The 23,161-nt window shown below is 43.3% G+C and overlaps 2 protein-coding genes across 4 annotated transcripts in view; both read left to right on the top strand.

Moving 5' to 3' along the window:
- ppp2r2ba (protein phosphatase 2, regulatory subunit B, beta a) overlaps positions 1 to 13,502 on the top strand; it is a 55,867-nt gene extending 42,365 nt beyond the window's left edge. For all 3 annotated transcript variants that reach the window (XM_074648183.1, XM_074648184.1, XM_074648185.1), the window contains exons 3-10: positions 494 to 659; positions 1,558 to 1,670; positions 4,543 to 4,720; positions 4,921 to 5,085; positions 9,308 to 9,477; positions 10,046 to 10,137; positions 10,224 to 10,347; positions 11,622 to 13,502. In XM_074648183.1, coding sequence (XP_074504284.1) covers positions 494 to 659; positions 1,558 to 1,670; positions 4,543 to 4,720; positions 4,921 to 5,085; positions 9,308 to 9,477; positions 10,046 to 10,137; positions 10,224 to 10,347; positions 11,622 to 11,777 — 1,164 coding nt within the window. In that variant the 3' untranslated portion in view covers positions 11,778 to 13,502. The remainder of the gene's footprint in view (positions 1 to 493; positions 660 to 1,557; positions 1,671 to 4,542; positions 4,721 to 4,920; positions 5,086 to 9,307; positions 9,478 to 10,045; positions 10,138 to 10,223; positions 10,348 to 11,621) is intronic.
- An 890-nt stretch (positions 13,503 to 14,392) lies between these two features.
- gpr151 (G protein-coupled receptor 151) lies at positions 14,393 to 15,915 on the top strand. Its single transcript, XM_074648186.1, has one exon. It carries the CDS (start codon positions 14,523 to 14,525, stop codon positions 15,819 to 15,821), a length of 1,299 nt encoding a protein of 432 aa, XP_074504287.1. The 5' UTR covers positions 14,393 to 14,522; the 3' UTR covers positions 15,822 to 15,915.
- The last annotated feature ends 7,246 nt before the right edge of the window (positions 15,916 to 23,161 follow it).

The following is a 23,161-nucleotide window of genomic DNA, read 5'->3' as shown; positions in this document are numbered from 1 at the left end:
AATGGAGCAGCAATGAAAATACAGCATCTTGGAATTGAATGTTGATTCAATGTAAATGTGCCATACATGATTAATGGAGCGGATGCTATGGAGTGCTAGAACAAGCAAATAATAACACATGCTAACATCAGCATGCTAATAAACTGTTTGTTGTTTAGCAAGTATAATGTTTACCATGTTCACCATCTCAGTTTAGCATGCTAGTATTTGCTAATTAGGACTAAACATAAAGTGAAACTGCGCCTGATGAGAATATCATTAGTTTTACAAGTATGTGATCATAAACCAAAGTATGGTAAATTGAACCTGATGATGGTGGATAAAAAAATGCTTTATCTAACTTTGAAGGCACTTAAGGGGAAGTTTATTCTCAAAAGTTGCACATCTTGTTAAGGAATTAAACTCTCTATATCAAATTTGTGTGAAACTATATTAAATCTTGTCGCGTTAACAGCAAACAGGTCAATCTCTCACTATGTTCCTCTTCTTGCAGAGTAAGAGCCAGCCCCAACGTCGAGGGGAGTACAACGTTTACAGCACATTCCAGAGCCACGAGCCGGAGTTTGACTACCTGAAGAGTTTGGAGATCGAGGAGAAGATCAACAAGATCAAATGGCTTCCTCAGCAGAACGCCGCCTACTTTCTGCTCTCCACCAACGGTCAGTCAGTTAGCTATAAGGCGGTACCGTGGGAGCGACACGACCGGCGAAATGGTCAAAGAAACCATTAATCTGTCATGAGAACGTGTTCGAATGTGGGCAGAGTGTTGCTGTTACTCAATAACGGTGTCAAGTAAAGGCGTGATTCATTCCTCACTTTGCAGATATACAGCTGATGTAAGAGGAGACGTTATTAATATCACATGAAAATGTCTTTTTGACTGTCAGTGTGAATGCATCTGTGTTTCGCTCGGCTGAGCAAGTGCCACCAGCAGAAGCGTTTCAGATTGAGAACTTCATGCATGGCTGCCACAGCAGGAACACACACACACATATATCAAAGCATGTGCCACCACACACCGTATGTGCACGGCGGCTCAAACAGACGCACACACATCAGCAGAGAGACGTCTTGCAGATTGTGGGCTTCATGCATGGCTGCTACAGAAGTGCTAGCGGTGGCTGGAGCAGATGGTGGAGGGTCCTGTGGTGATGGCCTCGCTGCTCTGACACCAATATTCACAGCGGAAATTAAAAGAAAAAAAAAAGGCAACAACCTGACTGCTGCCGCCATCCCCCCTCGCTAGACTGAGAAGATGGGATGTAACTGGTGTTCGTGTGATGCAGAAATGAAAAGCGCCCAGATGGCTTTTTTCAGGGGGAGCGTATACTGCAGACGGGAAATGTAGTCAACGTGTAGATTGATATCAGTGACATCAGAATGTACACAGGAGCCGCCATTCATCATTCTCGCTGGCTCCTGCCCAGCTACGTGCCAGATTGGCCGCCCAACCCCCCCGCATCCATCTTGAGATTCACTGTAGTGAGCCATGATCTAACTGTATTCTGTGTTTGTGTGTTTCTCTGCGTGTGTGTTTGCGTGATGTATCCATTCCAGACAAGACGGTGAAGCTGTGGAAAATCAGCGAGAGAGACAAGCGCCCGGAGGGCTACAACCTGAAGGATGACGACGGACGGATCAGAGACCCGTCGACCATCACCTCGCTACGGGTAAGGGCCGGGGTCACGCAAAACTATCGCGTCTAACACCACCCGAAATGTCACACGGAGTCAAGTAAACACTCATCCACGCCTACGTCACCTCACGACTCGACTACTGCAACACATTCTGTACGGCACATCCACCACAACCCTCAACAAACTACATCCAAAACTCAGCTGCCGGTCTGCTCACCCTCTCCCACACCAGAGATCACATCAACCCAGTCCTTCAAAACCTCCACTGGCATCCCATTCAACGAAGAATCCAGTTCAAAATTCTCCTCATTGCCTACAAAGCCCAAGTCAAGTCTTATCAGTACCACTATAACACCGAATTTGAGATCAATCGGAGCATGCATTATGAAATAACATGAGTTTAGGTGCATCACCTCCCATTCGGCCTGGCTTTATTTTGTGTTGCTTTTATTTGTGGGGTGTGTGTGTTTGTGGGGTGTGTCACAATATCTGTCACTTTTGTAGTAAAATTATTATTATATTATATTATTATTTTTATACAAGAATCCATTTCATATATAGGAGACCGAAGAGAATATGAAAAACATTGTTGTGCTTTGTTCTACCTAGGGGTATCTCAAGATTTTGGGTGTCTTCCCACTAGCCTATAAGCTAACCGACTGCTGGCGGTAGCTTTATATTGAACTTACAGATATGAGAATGGTGTCACTCTTCTCATCTAACTCATGGCAAGAAAGCAAATAAGTACATTTTCCAAAAGGCTGAACTATGTCTTCAAAGGCATTTCAGCAGTTTAGGAAAACGACGATGAGAAAATCCTATGAATCATATGAAAGCCAAAGGTGCCCCCGTCTTTCTAGAAAGACACGATGATGATTTTTACAGGAGACATTTTGACTTGTCATAGCAGCAAAAGCACATGTGTTCCTAATAAACTTAACAATGGCCCACTAACCCATGAAAGTGTGACAGTGAACCAGCACGCACAATACCAGAAGCTAAATGGAATTCAGCCATCAGAAATTTTATAATTAACACCTATATTTTTCCTACTGTGATATGTCAAAAGGTTTTTCTGTGACAAAGGTCTATCCTCAGTTTGCACATTGAGTGGTCTCAATACGCACAGCTCAGATAAGCTGATTAAATCAGAATGTAGCATTCAGTCATTGTGCTATGATAGCCTTTAATCCTACTTAAACGTCTTAGCAACGCTGTGTGTCTGCACTGTAGGTGTTAAAGTTGACACAGTTTTCCCTGTAAAATATGCTCACTTTCACTACTGATAAATGACACTCTGACACCAGCAGACACAGTCATTGGACAGTTTTGAATTTACACTGGGGGAAGAAAGTGGGAATGAGTGATCGATATGTTCACTGATGTGAAGACCATGAAGGGATCATCCTCTCTCTCATTCTTATCACTCCACTACCTCTTTAATTTTCACACAAAGCGGGCAGGCACATAGGACAGTGTGTGTACGTGTATATGTGTGTGTGTGTGTGTGTGTGTCTGCCATAGTAGATTAGTGCTGTGTTCAGCGTGTCTGTCCCTCTTTGTCTGGCTGGCCAGGGGATCATAGCAACCTGGAGGACAGGCCGGGGACTGTGGCAATCCTGTTTAGAGGCTGTGAAAATCTGCGCATGGGGGTAAAAAGCAGAGGAGGAAAGGGAAGAGCTTTGAAATATAATTACAAATTGTAGCCAAAAAAAACAAAAACAATTACTATTGTATCATGTAAAGTCTATGATTCAGTATATCTCTTTAAAACACAAATGTTTTAATTTAATCAACATTTTTGTATTTTAACTGATTGCTGCTTTAAAAGTATTTGTTGCTTTTTTAAAGCAGACATATCTCAATTTAAAATATTCTGTTTTACATTTTATGAGGATCTATTGCGTCATGTCGAAGGTGCAAGAGCCAGCTGAACAGTGTAACTGTCAGTGTTGGGGGGGGGTTACGGGTTAATACGGTCCATGTCTCCCTGGATGGCCAGTGAAAGACATGGAAATGAAGTGACACCCATGGAGATACAGCAGCCTGCTGGGCCGCCATGTCTCTCTGTCAGTGCCAGCAACGGACGAGAGAAAAAGGGAAGAAGCAGTCGATTTGTTCTCCTCTCTCGCTCCCCTCCCTCCTCTCTTTGTCTGGGTTTTATCTGGCCAACGGGGGGCTGCATGCAAGACTGGTGCTGGGTGTCTTTGAAGCCCGAGCAGCACTGTGTATGTGTGTATGTGTGTGTGTGTGTGTGTGTGTGTGTGTGTGTGTGTGTGTGTGTGTGTGTGTGTGTGTGTGTGTGTGTGTGTGTGTGTGTGTGTGTGCACTCGTCTTAATTCTGCAGAGTTCAGTTATCATTCCTCAGCAGGGCCTAGCGATGCCCTCGGGCCATCTCTCTTTCCACCTCCTTTGCTTTCTCTCTTTTCTCGCTTTCTCTTTCACACACACAAACAAGAGAACAGGAGTGACTTCTTCAGCACTTACATGAGAGAAAGAGAGAGAGAGAGAGAGAGGGAGGCAGGCGTGATCTCAGAGTAGCCGTGTAGCCAACAGATATTCACAGTCTGATTGAACTAGCTCATCAAACAGCCTCTGAGCCCCTCAGTCACTGTCTCTGTTTCATTAAGATTTGTGGAGTAAATGTCATATGAATCCCTGGAGTCATCTGGTTGTGGTTCACTCACACATACACATGCAGCATATTCACACACACAAAATTAATGCACACATGCAATGTGCACACACACATATCTAAGAAGGCCTCGAGGAAACCAGCATCAAAGTACATAGAGCACTAAATCAGTGTTACAAAACCCATCAAGATGAATTTCTTGCATATTTTTCTGTGTTTCTTTACATGTTTCCTTTCCCTCCTCCCTAACTGATCTGTCTTCACCAATAGGTGCCGGTGCTACAGCCTATGGACTTGATGGTTGAGGCTACAGCCAGGCGTGTATTCAGCAATGCGCACACCTACCACATCAACTCCATCTCCGTCAACTCCGACCTCCAGACGTACATCTCCACCGACGACCTCAGGGTGAACCTGTGGAACCTGGAGATCACCGATCGCAGCTTCAGTATCCTCTGACTCGGGTCTTCTGTCTTTAGGGAACTGTTGGGAAAAAAAGGATGAAAAGTAAACATGTTATTCAAATCTGTTTTGTACAGAAAATTTGTCACTTTTTCAGAACTAAATATAAGGGTTTTGGTTTTCACAGTGTTAGCTAAATGTCCGCAGTAGCTGTCTAAAAGTTGTTCCTTAGCGCCCGTCTCTCAGACATTGTGGACATCAAGCCAGCCAACATGGAGGAGCTGACAGAAGTGATCACCTCAGCGGAGTTTCACCCCCAGCAGTGTCACACCTTTGCCTACAGCAGCAGCAAGGGCTCGATACGCCTCTGTGACATGAGAGAGGCGGCGCTCTGCGACAAACACTGCAAATGTGAGTACAAGTTGAGTGCATCATGGGAAAAATGATAAAAGAGTGGCGAGAAAGAGCAAATAGTTATCTTTATAGATTTTCTTTCATGTGAAAATACTTGATTATGTTAAGTATTACTTTTATTCTATGGTGCCTCATTGTGTTTATTGATTATACTGAAAGGTTATTATGGAATTTTTGCCCATTGATGCCAAAAATATACTGCCTACTGCCACTTTAATCACGATTAATTGCAAATTAATCACATTTTTTATCTGTTCAAAATGTACATTAAAGGGAGATTTATCAAGTATTTAATACTCTTATCAACATTTGACTGGAGAAAAAAATATTCTTGCTTTATGCAAATATATGTATATAGTTATTATTGGAAATCAATTAACAACACAAAATAATGACAAATATTTCCCAGAAACCCTCACAGGTACTGCATTTAGCATTAAAAATATGTTCAAATCATAACATGGCAAACTCAAGCCCAACAGGCAACAGCAGCTGTCAGTGTGTCAGTGTGCTGACTTGACTATGACTTGCCCCAAACTGCATGTGATTATCATAAAGTGGGCATGTCTTTGAAGGGGAGACTCGTGGGTACCCATAGAACCCACTTCCATTCACATATCTTGAGGTCAGAGGTCAAGGGACCCCTTTAAAAATGGCCATGACAGTTTTTCCTCGCCAAAATTTAGCTTAAATTTGGAGCGTTATTTAACCTCCTTCGCAATAAGCTACAGAAGTCTGACATGATTGGTACCAATGGATTCCTTAGGTTTTCTAGTTTAATATGATGCTAGTATCTTCACTCTAACTTAGCCCGCTACAACATAAAAATTGCAATTTGTATAATGTATTAAAGAAATTAGTGGCGTTAAAACAAATTTGCGTTAACACGTTATTATCACGTTAACGTTGACAGCCCTAATTCTGTATCATCTAAATTTTAAATAAAAAAGCATTAGAGTCAGTCTTAAGAAAACCACTGAGTTTTATTGTAGAATGTAAACTCCTTTTCTTGGCCATCAAAACCCCCAAATTTCCTGAAACAACACAAAGAACATTACCTCATTGTCTTCAATGAAGCTAAGTAATAGTATTATTAGTGTGATAATGTTCTGCAGGTTTATCTAAATTTGTAAATACACAACAACATCAGAGAGATGTTGTGGGAGAACAGAAACGACATGGCAGCACTACGGTTGCAAATTCACACATGTTTTTCTGCTTCAGCTCCACCTTTGTGTGGCTCAATATGTCAGGATTGATAACCCATCAATGATTCTCGCCGTGTGTGTCTCAAACAATGAACGGCCTTCTCTAAAGCTTAACATCACATGCATGCACGCTGGTCAAATGAATAATGAATACATTGACATTTTCGCTGGAAAATCAATTGCTTAAGAGCAATCGCATTAGTCCCTCATGGACACACCTTGTTGTTCAATAACGTCAGTCACTTCCTCAGACATATTGATGTGTTCACTGGACCATGCACTGACACGGCCTGTTGAATTTCACATGAGCATTTATTTTAGGGCGAAATAAGTATATAAGAAATACAAAATGTTTGGATTTCGTTGTACATTTTAAGTTGTGGTATTCAGTTTCACATTGACACGCCCTGTCTCCTAAAAAATTACGTTCCCATACAATAAACTGCATTCTAGGGCTGTCCTGAATACCTTTTTTTGGGTTTCGAAGCTTCTGTGAGAAATATTCAAAGGTATTCAAAGCTTTGCGGCGTGGCGAAGCAGGCGCACTACTGTACGCACACGCACTTCTACACATAACGAACAGCAATATCCATCTGAGAATAACTAATAATAATCAATGTTGAATATGAATAATGAATGACATTGTGGGATGATTCCTTATTTCATGGGATATTTCTGGATTTATACATTATTCTTATTACATACTTGTATATAAAAGTAAAAAAAATTAAAAACAAAGCATTCGGGTCAGCCCTACATCATTCACAATTATGTTTGGTCGGAAACGTATTTTGTATTGGATTACATTTGTCTTTGACGTATCACAAATAGTCAGTGGAAGGCCACACCACGTGACGTAGTATATACAACATACAACGAGCGATGCGCAGAGCAGGTAACGTAGTATATCGAGCGACGGATAAAGGTACAGTGTGTAGATTGCGACTGAGTACCCCTTTGCTTACCCCTCCCTTTCCAAGACTGAAGTCACGTTAGCCGCCGAGTGCAAAACCGTGGTAACGCCATCTGTCTCGCTCAGAGGCCATCCTTACCATAATAACACTACTTTAGGAGTGACGGAAGTCAGACGGCTGCTGGCGGTACCACGGTTTTGCACTTTGCGATTCACGTTACCGCAGTTTCACAAGCGTGTCGGAGAACTATGGTGGCCTTCAGGTAACGTAAAACCAAACACTGGCTCTCTCTAGAGCCAGTGTTTGGTTTGTCCATTCTGAGCTACTGTAGAAACATGGTGGTGCAACATGATGAGAACCCGCTCCCTTTGTAGATATAAAGGGCTCATTTTAAGCTAACGAAAATACAGCAATTCTTATTTTCAGGATATTATAAGCTAATGAAAACATAGTTATGAATATTATATTCCATTTCTGCTAATAGATCCCACACGGTTCCTGGTGGATGCGTCAAACAAGGAGACCGATGCTCTGTCCCCATTTTAAGCCAAACCATGATTTTTTTTTTTTAAATTAAACCTAACCTTGTAGGTTTGTTGCCTAAACCTAACTAAGTGTTTTTGTTGCATTTTTGTTTTGTTTCAATGTCGTAGTCATTTTAAACCAAACCATGTTTTTTTTACTAAACCCAACCCAGTAGTTTTGTTGCGTTTTTGTTTACAACATGAACTACACGTTTAAAACTGTTTAAAACGGCAACCCTAATCCGGGGGAAAATATAATCTGATAATAATAATTGATAATTAATATAATAATATATAATATATAATATATAAATAAATGATAATTTCCCTTGAAACGTAATGGAGAATGCAGTTTAGGTGTATGGGAACGTAATTTTGTAAGAGACAGGGTTGATATTGACATGTACGTGCCATTAGGTGCTCGCAGCGCACACACATACACACACACACACACACACACATACTCACAGAGCAGGCAGGTGCTCTCGTTAGCCTCAGGACAGGTCTGTTTGCTACTGACCTACTGTCTCACTGCATGAACGGTGTATGGCTCAGAGCGATGTATGATGCCCTCCCTCCCACGCATACACACACACACAGCACATCCTTCCCTTGACATCCACACACACAAAACTTCCTCAACATAAAAATCTATCATCTCCCATACCTGTAAATCTGGGAGGCTGCTGGTATCAGTCAGTGTTAGATTGAGGATGGATGGAGGGATGGATGGAGGGCTAGGGGAGGATTGCCAAAGCGCTGAGCCCGAGGATAGAGAGAGGGGGACCAAACAGCCCCCATGCTGACTCCCCGGGGACCCTATTATACACCTCTGGAGTGGGACGGAAGGGAGGGCAGGGACACACACACATGCATATATACATGCACATATTGCCCACACCCACTTATACACAAACACTCATTCACTGACACACACACAAATCCAGCAGGGCCCAAATGGGCCCAGCACTTTGACATTGATTTGTTTTTCTTATCCCTTCCTCATCCCCCCATTTTTTCATCTCTCACGCAGCATCCCTTGTTAGACTCCCCATTGACACATCACAGAGCGATTCTCCAGGCCTCGGCTGAGGAGGAGGGGGGAGAATGGTGGGGGCATTTTTTGGAGAGATGGAGAGCAGAGAGGGGAGGAAGGGTGGGAGGAAAAGGAGGAGGAGGAACAATAACTTGACAGCTAACGATGGAATGCCTGGCTCTTATCCCCAGCGTGCTGGCCTGCACACAGATCAGCAGCTGCCAGAATCAATATGAATCATAACCAATATTTACCCAGCATGCTGACCCACGACTCTCTCCCTAAACACACACAGAAATAATACCGTGAAGAGATGCAGCTGCTGCGGCAAACCCCGCATCCAGGCATAGTTGTGGCTGTTATTGTTTCGCCAATGGCGGGCCCCCACCACCCAAACAAAATCTGTTTTTTTCTCGCTGCGAATGATTAAAAGACTTGCGGGAGGAAAAACATCTCTTTTAAGCAGCGACCTCCTGCGGTGAAAAATGTGTTTTCTCTGTCAGAAGATAACCGCCTTTTGTTTTTTTTCTCTCGTAGACTTTGAGGAGCCAGAGGATCCCTCCACTCGCTCCTTTTTCTCTGAAATCATCTCGTCCATCTCTGACGTGAAGTTCAGCCACAACGGGCGCTACCTGATGACAAGGGACTACCTCACTGTCAAGGTGTGGGACCTTCAAATGGAGAACAAACCACTAGAGACGTACCAGGTAAGCCTCAGCCTTGCTTTTTATGTGCCTGCTTGACAGTTTGAAGGCTCCAAAGATAATCCTAAATAACGGTTAGGGCCCAGATCGAATCAAAACTGATTGATTTCAGACTAATCACTCAACATAATCCTGTTTCACTGTCACCCCGCCAATCTGTAACTGTGTCATCCACGGCGATTACCCCAGGAGGGCTTATTGAGCCGACTGTCCGTAAAAAGACAGATAGTGGCGGTGCTGATGCAACCTGAAGGGCAAAACCTCCCACTGTGTGGTCACCGGGGTCAGATCCACACGGTCTGATCAGGGGAAGCCATCTTAGGGCAGGGTCATGATTGATAAGGCAATCAGCTGGGCTCAAGGGATTCTCCGTCCAATTCCAGCTCCGCCTCCACCTGCTACCAATAGCATCTTAGCGTGGGTCACCAGGTCTGGAGGGATTATTGAAACTAGAGCATATGGCAGTGCAGCTTATGGTTGAAAGGCAATGTGACAAACTTTAGAAGCTGGAAAAGTGTGATCATGACCCACCAACTAATTCAGACATTCATGTTTTTATTTTGTTTTTCAGGTTCATGACTATTTACGTGGCAAACTTTGTTCTCTGTATGAGAATGACTGCATCTTCGACAAGTTTGAGTGTGTCTGGAATGGATCAGACAGGTAAGGGTTATTTCTTATCCATCCATCCATACATCCATCCATCCATGCATCTCAATAACTCTCCTCCTCCTCCTCCTCCTCCTCAGCGTCATAATGACCGGCTCCTATAACAATTTCTTCCGAATGTTTGACCGGAACACTAAACGTGACGTCACACTGGAGGCGTCCAGGGAGAACAGCAAACCCAGAGCCATTCTCAAGCCTCGCAAGGTACGGCACAGCTCCTCAATAACAGGTTACCTGATATCTGGAAGTCTTGTGTTTAAGGCAGCTGGATTTGTTTTATATTGCCAGGGTATATCTATTAGTGAGGAAAACTTAGAAACGATACCTCCACTTGGCTTCAAATTTGTATTATTTAGATATCCTGATGACTGGGAATCTTCATAGATAAGCTAACATCCAACTATGATATTATCCAGAAAATGCATATCAAATACACCTGCATTATCAGCATAGACTGTAAATAAGAAGTGGATGTCGTCACCATGCAAACCAGAAGTGACACAAGAGGGTGGAGCTAAGTACAACCGAATGCTGAATAACACATTTCTAGGCGGCCAAAATGTTACAATTAACTTTCATGAACTGAAAACACACTATGAAAGGGTTAAAGTTAGACGAAAACGCAGACTGCTCCCAGACCGTGGTAGCAATCTTCCGCATTGGCTTCACCTTTCAGACCCGGAGGTTGCCCACTAGTTATCAGTCACAAAGTGTGATTGCAACAAGCCAGAACTGTGTGAAATCCATGTACTGTACTAGCTGTGATTACTAGCAGGAATGTGACAAATACAAATGTACAAATGAAATATAAAACTTTTTCCCTCGGTAGAAGAAAGTCTTTTGAATTGCTCTATTTAGAAAGAGTTGGATTCATCAACATTAGTTGTAAGTATAAAGAACGACAAACGCCATGTAGAGAGGAAGTCGAGGTGGATGGGTGGGTCGAAAAAAACATCGGACTTTCGCCAAGGAGACCGTGTGAAACCAAAAGTCAACATTAATAATTTGTATTTATTATGTCTAAACTTACACCACTTCCGGTGTTATTTTAACCCAAACCACAATCTTTTTCCGAAACCAGACCAAGTAATTTTGTTGCCTAAACCTAACCAAGTTGTTTCCTGTGACTATGGAAGTTTATTTTGAAAAAACTGGAGCGGAAATTGACATGTGTGTCACAGGTTACTGGACATTCGTAGGAAAAAAACGCATGAAAAATGAGGATTAACTTTTTCGTTAGATATCATACGAAATGTTGTATGACAATATGTTGCAATAGGCAACTGTTTGGTAACATATTTCCCATATCTACTTTCCGAGGTGATATTATATCAATGTTGCGTTTCACAGCTTGTTCTGGGTGCCCCCAAGTGGGCAAAAACAAATAAATACTGCTTTAACATCACTGAAATCTGTGTGAATTTAATCTGTACACACTCATATCTTAACGCCTCTTCATCCCGCCTGTTGTCCTCCAGGTGTGTGTAGGTGGGAAGCGCCGTAAGGATGAGATCAGCGTCGACAGCCTAGACTTCAGCAAGAAGATCCTTCACACTACGTGGCACCCCCATGAGAACATCATCGCTGTAGCGGCCACCAACAACCTCTACATCTTCCAAGACAAGGTCAACTAAAGGGCAAACTGCCCCTGCTGACCCCTGACCCCCACACAGGAAGGGGGCTGCAGGGAGAGCTAGGGTTTGGAGAAAGAAAGAGATGGAGCCCTGATCTACATCCTTCTCCTCCTCTTCCTGTCTTGTTGCTGCCAGTCTTGTATTTTGCCACTCTGCTGAAGAAGTGCAGAGATGAGTATCCAGTGACTGTGAATTTTGGGAAGCAGGAAATCAATATAACCTGGATACAACGTGAGGAAATCCTCGAAATTGAGAATGGACTTTCATTCTTCAATTTTGACTTCTAATTTAATTTATTTAGCCATGCGGACACCTGGAGAGGTGAATCCTGAAGAGGATTGCTGCATGAACAACATGATGTAGCAGCCCTCCGGACCCTGGAGGAAGGGGTTGGATGTGGGTCCACTGGACATAAAGTAGAGCACACAGACAGAAACCTAGCTTACATGATGGTGGCTCATTGTCATGTAGCAACAGTGCCCCCTCTCTTTCAATCTGCTCATGCTACAGTGCATGTGATCATCTGCGGCCTCGAACTGAGGCAACGTTTCGGACAGCGCAACCTGCTGCAGAGTTCCTTACAAAAGAGGAAGAGACTGTTAACGTCTGACCCCAGAAACTGAGAGTTTTCTCTGCCTGTGACACAACACGGTCAGTCTTTCTAGTACCAATTCTGTGTCTCCCTGGTGAGACTGCTGTAGTCTGTAATGTGAATGAAGGCCTTCCAGGCTGTGTCAATGGTTTTTATTTAATGCTGTTGTTTTATTGAGTCCTTCGCTCGGTCAATGAGTCTGTTTAGAAGCTGTGGTGCCTTCTTTTGGTATGTGGGGGTTTGATGTAGTGGGAGCGGGAGGGATTGGGGGTGGGGACTGAGTACAAGGCAGGAGTGTGAATGTTTCAAATGAAATGTTAACTTAGGAATTTTTTCTTTTGTTTTTTTTCTTTCTCTTTAAAGAAAAAACAACAAAAAAAAGCTCCACTGAGGTCCTACGTGGAAAAAAAGTGCTTGAAGCGATGTAGTCATGATTACAGTATAGCACCGGCTACATGCTTGTGAGTTCAGGGGAGGACGCTGTGATATGTACAAAGTAATTGTTGCTCTTATCACATTGCAGTCAGTCTGATGTCAATGGTTTGCAAGAGACACGACAAAACCACATTTTGTTTTTGCAAAATCCCTATTGGAAAGAAAAAAGACTCCTTATCACATTTTTAGCTTATTTGGATTGTGCTGAAAATGATCTGTTGATGGTAGAACCGTACATTTTTCATGGTGAATTATTGAAGATTTCTTGGCGTAACATAATGCTAGCTCTTTTTGCATGCGTTGGATCTGATTCCGATGAAACCGACAGCCTGCATATTGATATTTGAACATCTACAGATCATCTGAGGCACAATACAAGTAAGATACTTAGCTTTCTCCAGAAGTAGCCAGTTTAAAAATGTTTGATTTCTGATCGAGATTGCTGCGGTGCCTGTCCACGTTCCTCCTCTCGCTGAAGATGGGTGACGTGGAACAGTAGCTGGTTTGTATTTCAGCACTCGGCTCTGATCGGTTTAGAGATCCTCGTTTGTCTCAGATTTATTTTAATTCCCAAGAAAAGCAGTCAAAGGTCTAAATGAACTCTGAAATCAGGGAATTATTAAGTGTGGTTCCTTTAAACAGTAATGTCTTCTAAACAACCTCCTTTGTGACACTTCTAATTGAAACAAAAAAAACAACCTTTTATAGCTCAGAATGTATTGAAATGCAATTAATTACCATGCAGTCTTTATGCTTACTGGACTTTCTTTGAATAAAAAAAGAATAAAGATGTGCAAGTTGAAAGTGTTGTTGGACCTCCTCTGTTAACGCTGCTGACTTAAATTGAATGTAAATCAAATGATTGATTGCTGCTTGTGGTGCAAGGGCGCCCTCTTGTGGATGAAGAGTAAACCATGTAAAAACAATCTGGCTGGTGCAAAAAAGGGAGGATGATTTTCATCAACTGGACACAGTTGGTGGTTGATTTCAAATGACTAGCCACTGTCACAATTTTCTTTTGATTATTCATCTTTATTCATATTATACTAATTACCATTATAAGAGCAGAAATACAGCTTCCAAATGAACGTTGCTGACCCACCTTATCAACTCACACAACAAAAATAAATGACAGAATCCACTTGGATTGCTTGTGGATGGTTCAGATGTTATAGTTCATGTACCGTTTGTAACAAATTCTAAAATGCCATTGCTATAGTAACAAAAAAATAAATAGTTCATCAGCAATTAAGCATTAGTATTTCTTAACTCATGCTAAGAAAACCACACTGTAATGGTTATTAATTCACAAACATTTACACAAATTAGTATTCCAATACGTTCATCTGTCGTACTGTGCACATTATGCAGAGTTTTTCTAATTGGCCCCGTGAGGCTGTAGTCGACGCACATTTGTCAGCTGGGGACAGCAGCTGTCAATCAAACAGCATCTTTATAACCAGCCGCAGGAGCTGCTTCATTGTATCTCAGGATAAACCCGGGGACAGACAGGAGCTCCACTGTGATTATTGATCGTCAATCGATACCTTCTCTGATGCGATTATTCTAACTGGTTTAGATTCAGAGCGTTAGTATTGCTAGATTTATTAAATCTCTCTTTTGAGCACTTCACTTTTTGGAAATCTTCTTCCTAGAACCCTTTTTTTCTTCTTCTCCTGGCTGACTTTTCATATCATTTCTTCTCATATCATCTCAAGATGGATAAGTTGAGTGGGAACAATGCGACAGTGGTGAACAGCTCCATAGACAAGTGGCCATTCAATGAACGCGGCTCACACCAACACCTGAACCCCGCGGAGCTGAGGGTCCTGATGCCGGCTATTCTGGGAGTCATCTGTGTCTTGGGTGTGGCTTGTAATCTCACCGCGATGGTCATCTTGTTCGCCAACGCTCACAGGGGCAAACTCTCTCTCATCAACTCCCTCATCTTCAACCTGATGTTTGCTGACGGACTGGTGCTGTTGTTCGCGGTGCCTTTCAGGGCTGCCTCCTACTCCAAAGCGAGCTGGAATCTGGGCTGGGTGGTCTGCAAGACGGCCGACTGGTTCCTCCAGTCCTGCATGGCAGCGAAGAGCTTCACCGTGGCCGTCATGGCCAAAGCGTGCTACCACTATGTGTCCAACCCCACCAAGCAGGTGAGCATCCACCTGGGCTCCACCCTGGTGGTTTTCTTCTTCATCTGGCTGTCCGCCTGCTCCGTCACCATCCCTCACTGGCTGTTTGCCACACTGCAGAGAGGAATCCGCGGGCTGTTGTGTGTGCTGGCGATTCCCCCTGAAGCCCGGGACTTCATGGCTGTGTACGTCAAAGCATACCCCCTGGGGGTCTACTGTGCACCTCTCAGCTTTGCCCTAATGTATTTCTGTAGGGCTTACTGCCAGTGTCAGCGGCGCTCCAGCAAGACTCAGAACCTGCGCACACAGATCAGATCCAGGAAGCTCACTTTGATGCTGTTTAGCCTGACTGTGGCCATGGCTATTCTCTGGCTTCCACAGTGGGTGGTGTGGGTTTGGGAGTGTCATGTAGCAGAGAAGGAAATCGAAGGAGCTCAGCCCATCGTCTCCTCTCTTCCCCCTCTTCTAACCCTCTCTGCTCAGCTGCTCACCTTCTCTCTGTCGCTGGTGAACCCTCTCATCGTCCTCTCCCTCTCCGAGGAGTTCAGAGAGGGCTACAGGGGGCTGTGGAGGCGCCTCACCCTGCGCAAACAACCTCCTCCGAAGCCAAAACCCGGACCTCACAACCCTACAACTCTCCAGTCGCCTTGCCCCAGACCGGAGACTTCCGGCCAGCTGGGAGGAGAGAGGGGCCTTCGGTCAAGCTCCAGCCAGGGACCCAGCAGAGAGGCTCAGCCCCAGCCGGAGCAAGGAGGAGAGAGAGATGATGGGATTGTCTTGCCTGATGTGGAGCAGTTCTGGCACGAGAGGGAGAGTGGATCGCACACAGATGAAAATGATCCTGTGCCGTGGGAGAACCAGAGCAAAGCGGAGGAAAAATAACAACCAACTTCAAGCTGATCTCTCAGTACAGTCCTCAGACAGCAGCAGCTTCATCAGCTGACCTTAATTTAAGGAGTGCTGCACCGTAAATCATTTGTGTTCTGTCAACTGTGTTTATGAAATTATTCAAAGGTAAGACATGCAATGAGCGTGGAATACGAGAGTGGACTATAAATAGAGCAGTATCATCTGTATATATGATAAACATTACATGCTATTGTCTTTTTGTTGTGTTTTTATTGTTTAACGAGGAAGAACTAGATTCTAATTAGTGTAAACTGACTTTTGGTGGCTGTATATTAAAGCTGCTGGTAGGGATAACAAAGTAAATTCGATACACAGCATATCTATATACACCGATCAGCCATAAAATTAAGACCACTGAGAGGTGAAGTGAATAGCATTGACTACCTCGTTACAATGGCACCTGGCAGTGGGGGGGAAATATTAGACAGCGAGTGAACATTTTGAACTTTGAACTTTGTGTTGAAAGCAGAAAAAATGGGCAAACGTAAGGATGTGAGCGACTTTGACAAGGGCCAAATCGTGATGGCTAGACGGTAGACGGTCAGCGCATCTCCAAAACTGCAGCTCTTGTGGGATGTTCCCGGTCTGCAGTGGTTAGGACCTACCAAAAGTGGTCCATTGAAGGAAAACCAATGAACCGACAACCGGGTCAGACCCAAAGCTCATTGATGCACGTGTGGAGCGAAGGCTGGCCCGTGTTGTCTGATCCAATAGAAGAGCTACTATAGCTCAAAATTGCTGAAAAAGTTAATGCTGGTTCCAATAGAAAGGTCAGAACACACAGTGCATCGCAGTTTGTTGCGTATGGGGCTGCGTAGCCGCAGACCAGTCAGGGTGCCCATGGTGTCCTAATGTTATGGCTGATCGGTGTATATATATATTCAGTATAGTGTGTGGTGAATGAACATTGTAAATTACAGTTTTCTTGAAATATTCTTCCCAATAATTTAAGTTTTTAACGACCGGTGTGCTGCATGAAAAATCTTAATAAAGCATCTTAATTGGAGGTAGATGTTAACACTGTAAATGTAAATAAATGTAAAACCTTTGGATGATAGTGAGGTAGGCAGTTTTTTTATGTGACAGTGAGAGTCTGTCTTTCCTTTCCTCTTTTTGTGAGAGGGATTATTTTGTAATGATTGTGCATCAGTGACCAGTGTTTACAATAAAGACAATTCTAAAAATGTTGCCTGTGTGTGATAAAAATTGTCTTGTGGTGTCATAGATTAGAGGTAAAATATAGAAGCACAGCAGCTTTTTTTGTGTTCAGTTCAGTCGGGAACGTTCTTGTAATTGGTTCAATCAGTGACACACACACACACATACACAGACACACATATGTACAGGAGAGTCTTAATGAGATGGATCAGACACCAGCGGATGGTCTCCTGCTGACATCAGGTCATTAAATATATTTTCATAAGGGCATCCATTAGAATTGCCATGGGTTCTAATTAGAGGTAAAGAGCTCTCGTCTGAACTCAGATGGAGTCGTGTCAGTGGACTCACCTCTGTGGGAGCCTCATAAGGAATTCTCTATTCATTGATCTGAATACACATGATAGGTCAAAACCTCACAATTAAAGGGATAACTGACATAAGAGGAAACTGTGCCTGAGCTGATCTGTGATCGATTTGTCTGTCTGATGTACTGTAACAGCAACCCCACTGTGCTGAACATTGAAGCCACAAGTAAATAATGCTACTGTTCACTCTAATCAATGACCTACACTCCGATTTTTACATGGGGTTAAATATATATGGTTGACATGATAAAATGTAGAAGTAAAAAAAAGAGAGCAGAAGAAAATTTAGGATGTAGGAGTCATCCCCAAGTTACCTTGAATCTCTTTCTATTCCCTCCCCTCCCTTATGACATTTTCCTCTCATTAATCATTTATGTTGACCTTTTATTGCCAAAGGCAAGTACCTCAATCAGAGCAACACTTAACTATATAACCCACCGTCAGTCCCTCGGGTAGTGACCCGACCATAAACACTGAAGGCAAAAAGCTATGCACTCATTGTTGGACTGCAATTTGAGCCTTCACTGTAAAAATAGAGAAATGATTAAAGGTTACAGCAATAACACAAATCAGTAACTGTGACCATTAATGATACTATCTTTAAATACACCATGTGACCACTATTTCCAGTCGATACTGTTTGCCTCCTCTGGCTCTGGCCTTTACTCTGGTAAATGAGCCAGTAAATCTGCAGTTGTGGGATTTTATCCAATTTCAGTAGAAAGGCCTGAAGCTCCTAATAACTGGTAAACAACTGGTTCAATCCAGGCCATCCCATATTTAAGACATATTAAATGTCTTTTAAAGCTCCTACATGGCTGTGGTACAGCAGCCCAGGTGTTTTCACTTGTTTTGCCTGATTAAACCAGGAATGTGTGGGCAAGCATGTGACTGACATCTGCCTTACTCACTTTACTAGGCCTTTTTCACAGAAGACCTCTTAACATGTCACAGTAGGAAAAGCACAGGTGTAAATAATAACATTAAAGCTAAGGTTGGTAATCTTAAGAAACTAGCAAGAGTATGCTAGATTTTAAAAACCCAGCCCAGTGTTACCAATTCTTTTCCAATAAAAGTAGCTAGCAGCACTAGCTCCCTAAATCTAGTGAGAAAGTCACCAAGTTGGCAACACTGACAGTCTGTCGCTTCAGGCCTCCCTCAAAAGCCACTACTCCAAAATTATCATTATGAACGTGAACAACGTACATGGCTGATGTTAGTACTCACAGCTGTCAAGCTAGCCACTTGTGGAAGACTCCGGTGACGCACAATGTGGACCTAGTAGACCTGTAAATTGAGAGCTTTGCCTTCCGGCTCAGCTCCCTCTTCACCACAACGGTCTAGTACAATGCCTGCATAACTGCTGATGCTGCAACGAACCGCCTGGTAACCTCCTGCTCCATCTTAACCTCACTCGTGAACAAGACCCCGAGTTAATTGAACTCCCTCTCTTGGGGCAGTGACTCCAAACCCAGAGGGAGCAATCCACCATTTTTTCCCGGCAGAGAACCATCGCCTCAGACTTGAAGGTACTGACTGTGATCCCGACCACTTCACACTCGGCTGCAAACCGCCCCAGTGCGTGCTGAAGGTCACGGTCTGATGGAGCCAACAGAACCACATCATCTGCAAAGAGCAGAGATGCAATTCTGAGTTCCCCAAACCGGACACTCTCCTCCCCCCGGCTGCATCTTGAGATCCTGTCCATGAAAATCACAAACCGAATCGTTGACCAGGGACAACCCTGGCGGAGTCCAACACTCACTGGAAAAGTGTTTGATTTTACAGCTCTCACTTTGGTTATACAAGGATTAGATGGCTCGTAGCAGCAACACGGTATCCCATATTCCCGCAGTAACCCCCACAGGACTCCCTGGGGGACACCTTCTACAAGTCTACAAAATACATGTCAGCTGGATGGATAAACTCTTTAAACGCTCAATTAGTGTGATTAGATTAGCGTGTGCGAGTGTAGAAGTACTTCAGAGTAAAATGATAGTAGGTATTCCATATGCACCGATTGTTTTTCTACTTCCTGAAGGTAGGCCTTATGCACCAGGGCCACTATGACGCACAAAAGCTGTCAATCTCTAAGACAATTTAAGACAGACCCTCAGAAATATTAATGTTATTATTTGGATGGAATTCCCTTAAAGAAACATAATATATGTGAAGTTATTAAAAGTTATTTTATCATTGAAAAGGTCATTAAATTGAAGTCAATTAACACTGTTAATAATACAACAGTGTGGTGATGCAAGTTAATTTATTATGTTCAATAAAAGTGTATTTTCCTGAATCTTGAGACACCTCATATGTAAGCCAGACAGATCCCCTGCTGTGCACAAATGTACTGTAGCTACTGTATGTAGGCCAAGAGCCCTTCTGGTGACATAGAAACCTCCCGGCAGGGCACGCTTTGCAAGCACACAAAAGAAATTGTAATTGGTAAAAAATAATTAAACACATTGGGTTTTTTTCCGGAGCTGATGATGGAAGTATCTAAAGAGTTAGCCATCTCGCTGGGGCTGCCACTACGACTAATCTTCTGTTGATTAATCTATCGACTATTTTATTGATTAGTTGATTAATCTAAAATGATACAAAATTTACCATTTCATTGTACAATGCAGCACAAAACAAACTGTAAACAAAGGTTTACATATTAAAGTGCAAAACTGTAGGTTGACATGTGCTCTCTATCGAGATGTGCTACTTAGCAGTTCTGCACATGCAAAAAATGATGCTCCCCATATTCCTACAGTAGGCTGTACATGGAGTGAGTAAAATGATTATGTAGTCGGTGCATTATGTGATAGGCGATATTGGGTTATCGAAAATATGCTAACCCTGAAATCTTACAGTACACGTACCCGTTTGTAATCAAAATCAATAGACTAGCATTTTTCGACAAGGCAGCATACATCGTCAGAACACACCAGCTCTCTGTCATTGCAGCGCGGGGAGTAGCTTACGTACATGCAGATGAACGACAGCCGGTCTCCCTCCATGCTGCAGCGCATGGAGCTAACACAAAGTATTTTTGCCGGGTGACCGCCAGCAAAAGAGAGCGATTCCTATTGGCTGTGCTTCGGTCATGTGACCGGAACTTGGCGTTCCTTCAAGCCATCTCAACCTTATCTCAACATGGCTGCCAGGTCACAAACTTTTTCTCATTTTACAGCTAAACTGCGCACTACAAGATGATTCTGAAAACATTTGAGGCGAGAAACAGTCATTAACGTAACATAATATTGATTCATACAGTATTTGATCAGCGCTGCCTAGTTTGACCATTTGGTCGGAGTTCGCGCGTGATTGACAGCCGGCTCTCCTAGACAGCAGATGGACAGTAGATCTCAGATCAGCTCTTACTGCTTGTTTTTCCTCTGGTCTGTGAAATCTTGCAGATGCTATTAGGAGAACCAAAGGAAACCGGAGGACACCGAAGGACACAGAGGCACATGATTTTTACAGGTTATCTGTTTCGTGTACTACTGTCACGATATAGCGACCGTTTTATCATATTTGCTCCAATCTAGCCTACTTCAGCTTTAAGACACTTGTGCATGAGCTCCATCAGCCAGCCATGTTGCAACAAATCAAAAGGTACTCATCACTACAGTGCGCAGACATAATGTGCTGGTGGGGGCTCGTGGGTCCAGGGCTGCCTGCAGGTCCGACTCCTTCATCGTGCTGCAGAGAGAAACATGACACTGTCAGAAACAAAATATATCTCTGTGCACAAAGCTCTGTGTGTGTGTGCGAGACTGACCTGACGTAGGCACTGCTGACAATCCTTTTGTTGATGAAGTGAATGCAATATATGCAGTATGCATACAATTGGACATACTACTTCGTCATAACATTGCGCTTGAACTTTGACCCTCTTGCTCATATAGAGAACCGAAGTTCCTCCCCTTCCGGTGTCCCCCATGGGACCTTATTTCGGAAGGAATATGTACGGAAATATGTACGGTAGTGAGAGACAAATTATTTTTTGATCCCGTTTGAATTGCGCCATGAATCACATATATTATATTTGTCGATTTAAAACATAATTTCGCAAGTCAAGAAAGACGCAGTTTGGCGTAGTATCATTTAGCTTTGTGTGAAACCGCTCAGTGAACCACATCTCTCGTCTCGCACAATATACGCCACCAACACTGGCTAGCTAGATAACTGCTATGTTCCACGCACAGACAGTAGGCTATGACAAATAGGGACCGATTCGAGACACAGCCATTATGTAGTTTTATGAGCTAAGCACAGCTCTGCCCAGGTACAATTTGAGTGTAATCAGCAGAATGCAGGTGTGCAGGGTGACTGGGCATTTTCCCAGCTTGACCTCATTAGGTCAATGTATGACTTACGACTTTCTGTATCAGTGCCTCATTTCACAAGCTCTGCTGCTGCCCGCGGAGCTCAAAATCAAATGCACAACTTACTAAAAATGCACAACAGATAACTATAGCTTAGTGAAAAAAATTGACATTACATCAGTATGTAGAGTTTTACTCCTAAACCCCCTGGAGGAAGTGATAGTTAAGCATACTACTACTAGGGTGCATAGATACTGATGTATCAGCCGGTGTTGCCATAGTTGGTATTGGTTGAATAGTTTTAGAGTGATTTCTGCAGAATATTTAGCATCGGCAATAAAAAAACTACTAATAAAAGTGTTAACTAATGAAGAGACTGATGATGGAGCTCAGGATAAGAAAGGAGGGACTGATTGAGAGAAAATTGAGTGTGTTAATCAACATTACAAGTGGGAAAAGAAGTGAGGCTTAATTAGGTCATTATACAGGGCAGGGGAGCTTTCAGCAGGTGAGATCCTCTCCTCACTGCCCTCCTGGCTGCGCCCCCCTCCCGCTGCGAAGGGAGGCGGGGGTGTCACCCCGGCGTTTTATCTCTCTCAGCCAATCAACATCTCTAATAAATGAAACTCCACAGGAAGTGACATACTAGCTAAGACTAATTATGCTCAGCAGGAGGGGCTGGCTGCAATTAAGCCTCATGTTAAAACCTTTGCCTGCCAATGCCACGTCTCCCCCTGAGTCACAGCTACCTTCACCTCCCTTTGGAAGATCACCTGGCTCTGCAGTCTGCAGAGAGCCCACCAGAAAGTGTGTGTGTGTGTGTGTGTGTGTGTGTGGGGGGGGGGGGTGCTGTTTTTGTGATGGAGGAAGGTTGGTTCAGGGGGTCTGGCCTTGGTATTTAGCAGTCTTTTGATTAGAATAAATCAGACAGCTTTCATCTCAGTGAAGGATGTGGAGATCTAAAGGGCAGGCACCTTTCAGCATCTCCAGCAGTGCTAAGAGGGGTGTCATTCAAACCTAAACTGTGCATACGCTATCGATTTGTGATCGATCATTTAAAAGTAGAGGAATGCACTTTGACATCAAAGGCCTCATCTAGTAAAAACACAACAAACAAAACAAGCTTCCGCCTATAAGGGACTCAAAGAAGTCATGTGAATGTATGTATATTTTAATATAGCGGTATAACAAATAGCCTAAAGGTGTCACTTGTAGTATAATGGTCATGTCTAGAAGGGAGACCGCAAACTGCGAAATCTGATCTGAGATCTGCAAGAAACTCTCGCGAGACTCACTGCCCGACGACCTATCCTACATTAACAATCTCGCGAGAGTTTACCCCAGTTTGCTGGTTCACATCTAACCACTATTTAGTATAATTAGCATAGTTCCCTTCAGCTGTACAGAGCGTTTTAGCATAGTTTAGCTCATTGTTTTGGTTTAGGCCCACAATTTAATAATTTCG

Source organism: Sebastes fasciatus, chromosome 10, assembly GCF_043250625.1.
Source record: "Sebastes fasciatus isolate fSebFas1 chromosome 10, fSebFas1.pri, whole genome shotgun sequence".
NCBI lineage: Eukaryota > Metazoa > Chordata > Actinopteri > Perciformes > Sebastidae > Sebastes > Sebastes fasciatus.
This window is presented reverse-complemented; position numbering and strand designations above follow the sequence as displayed.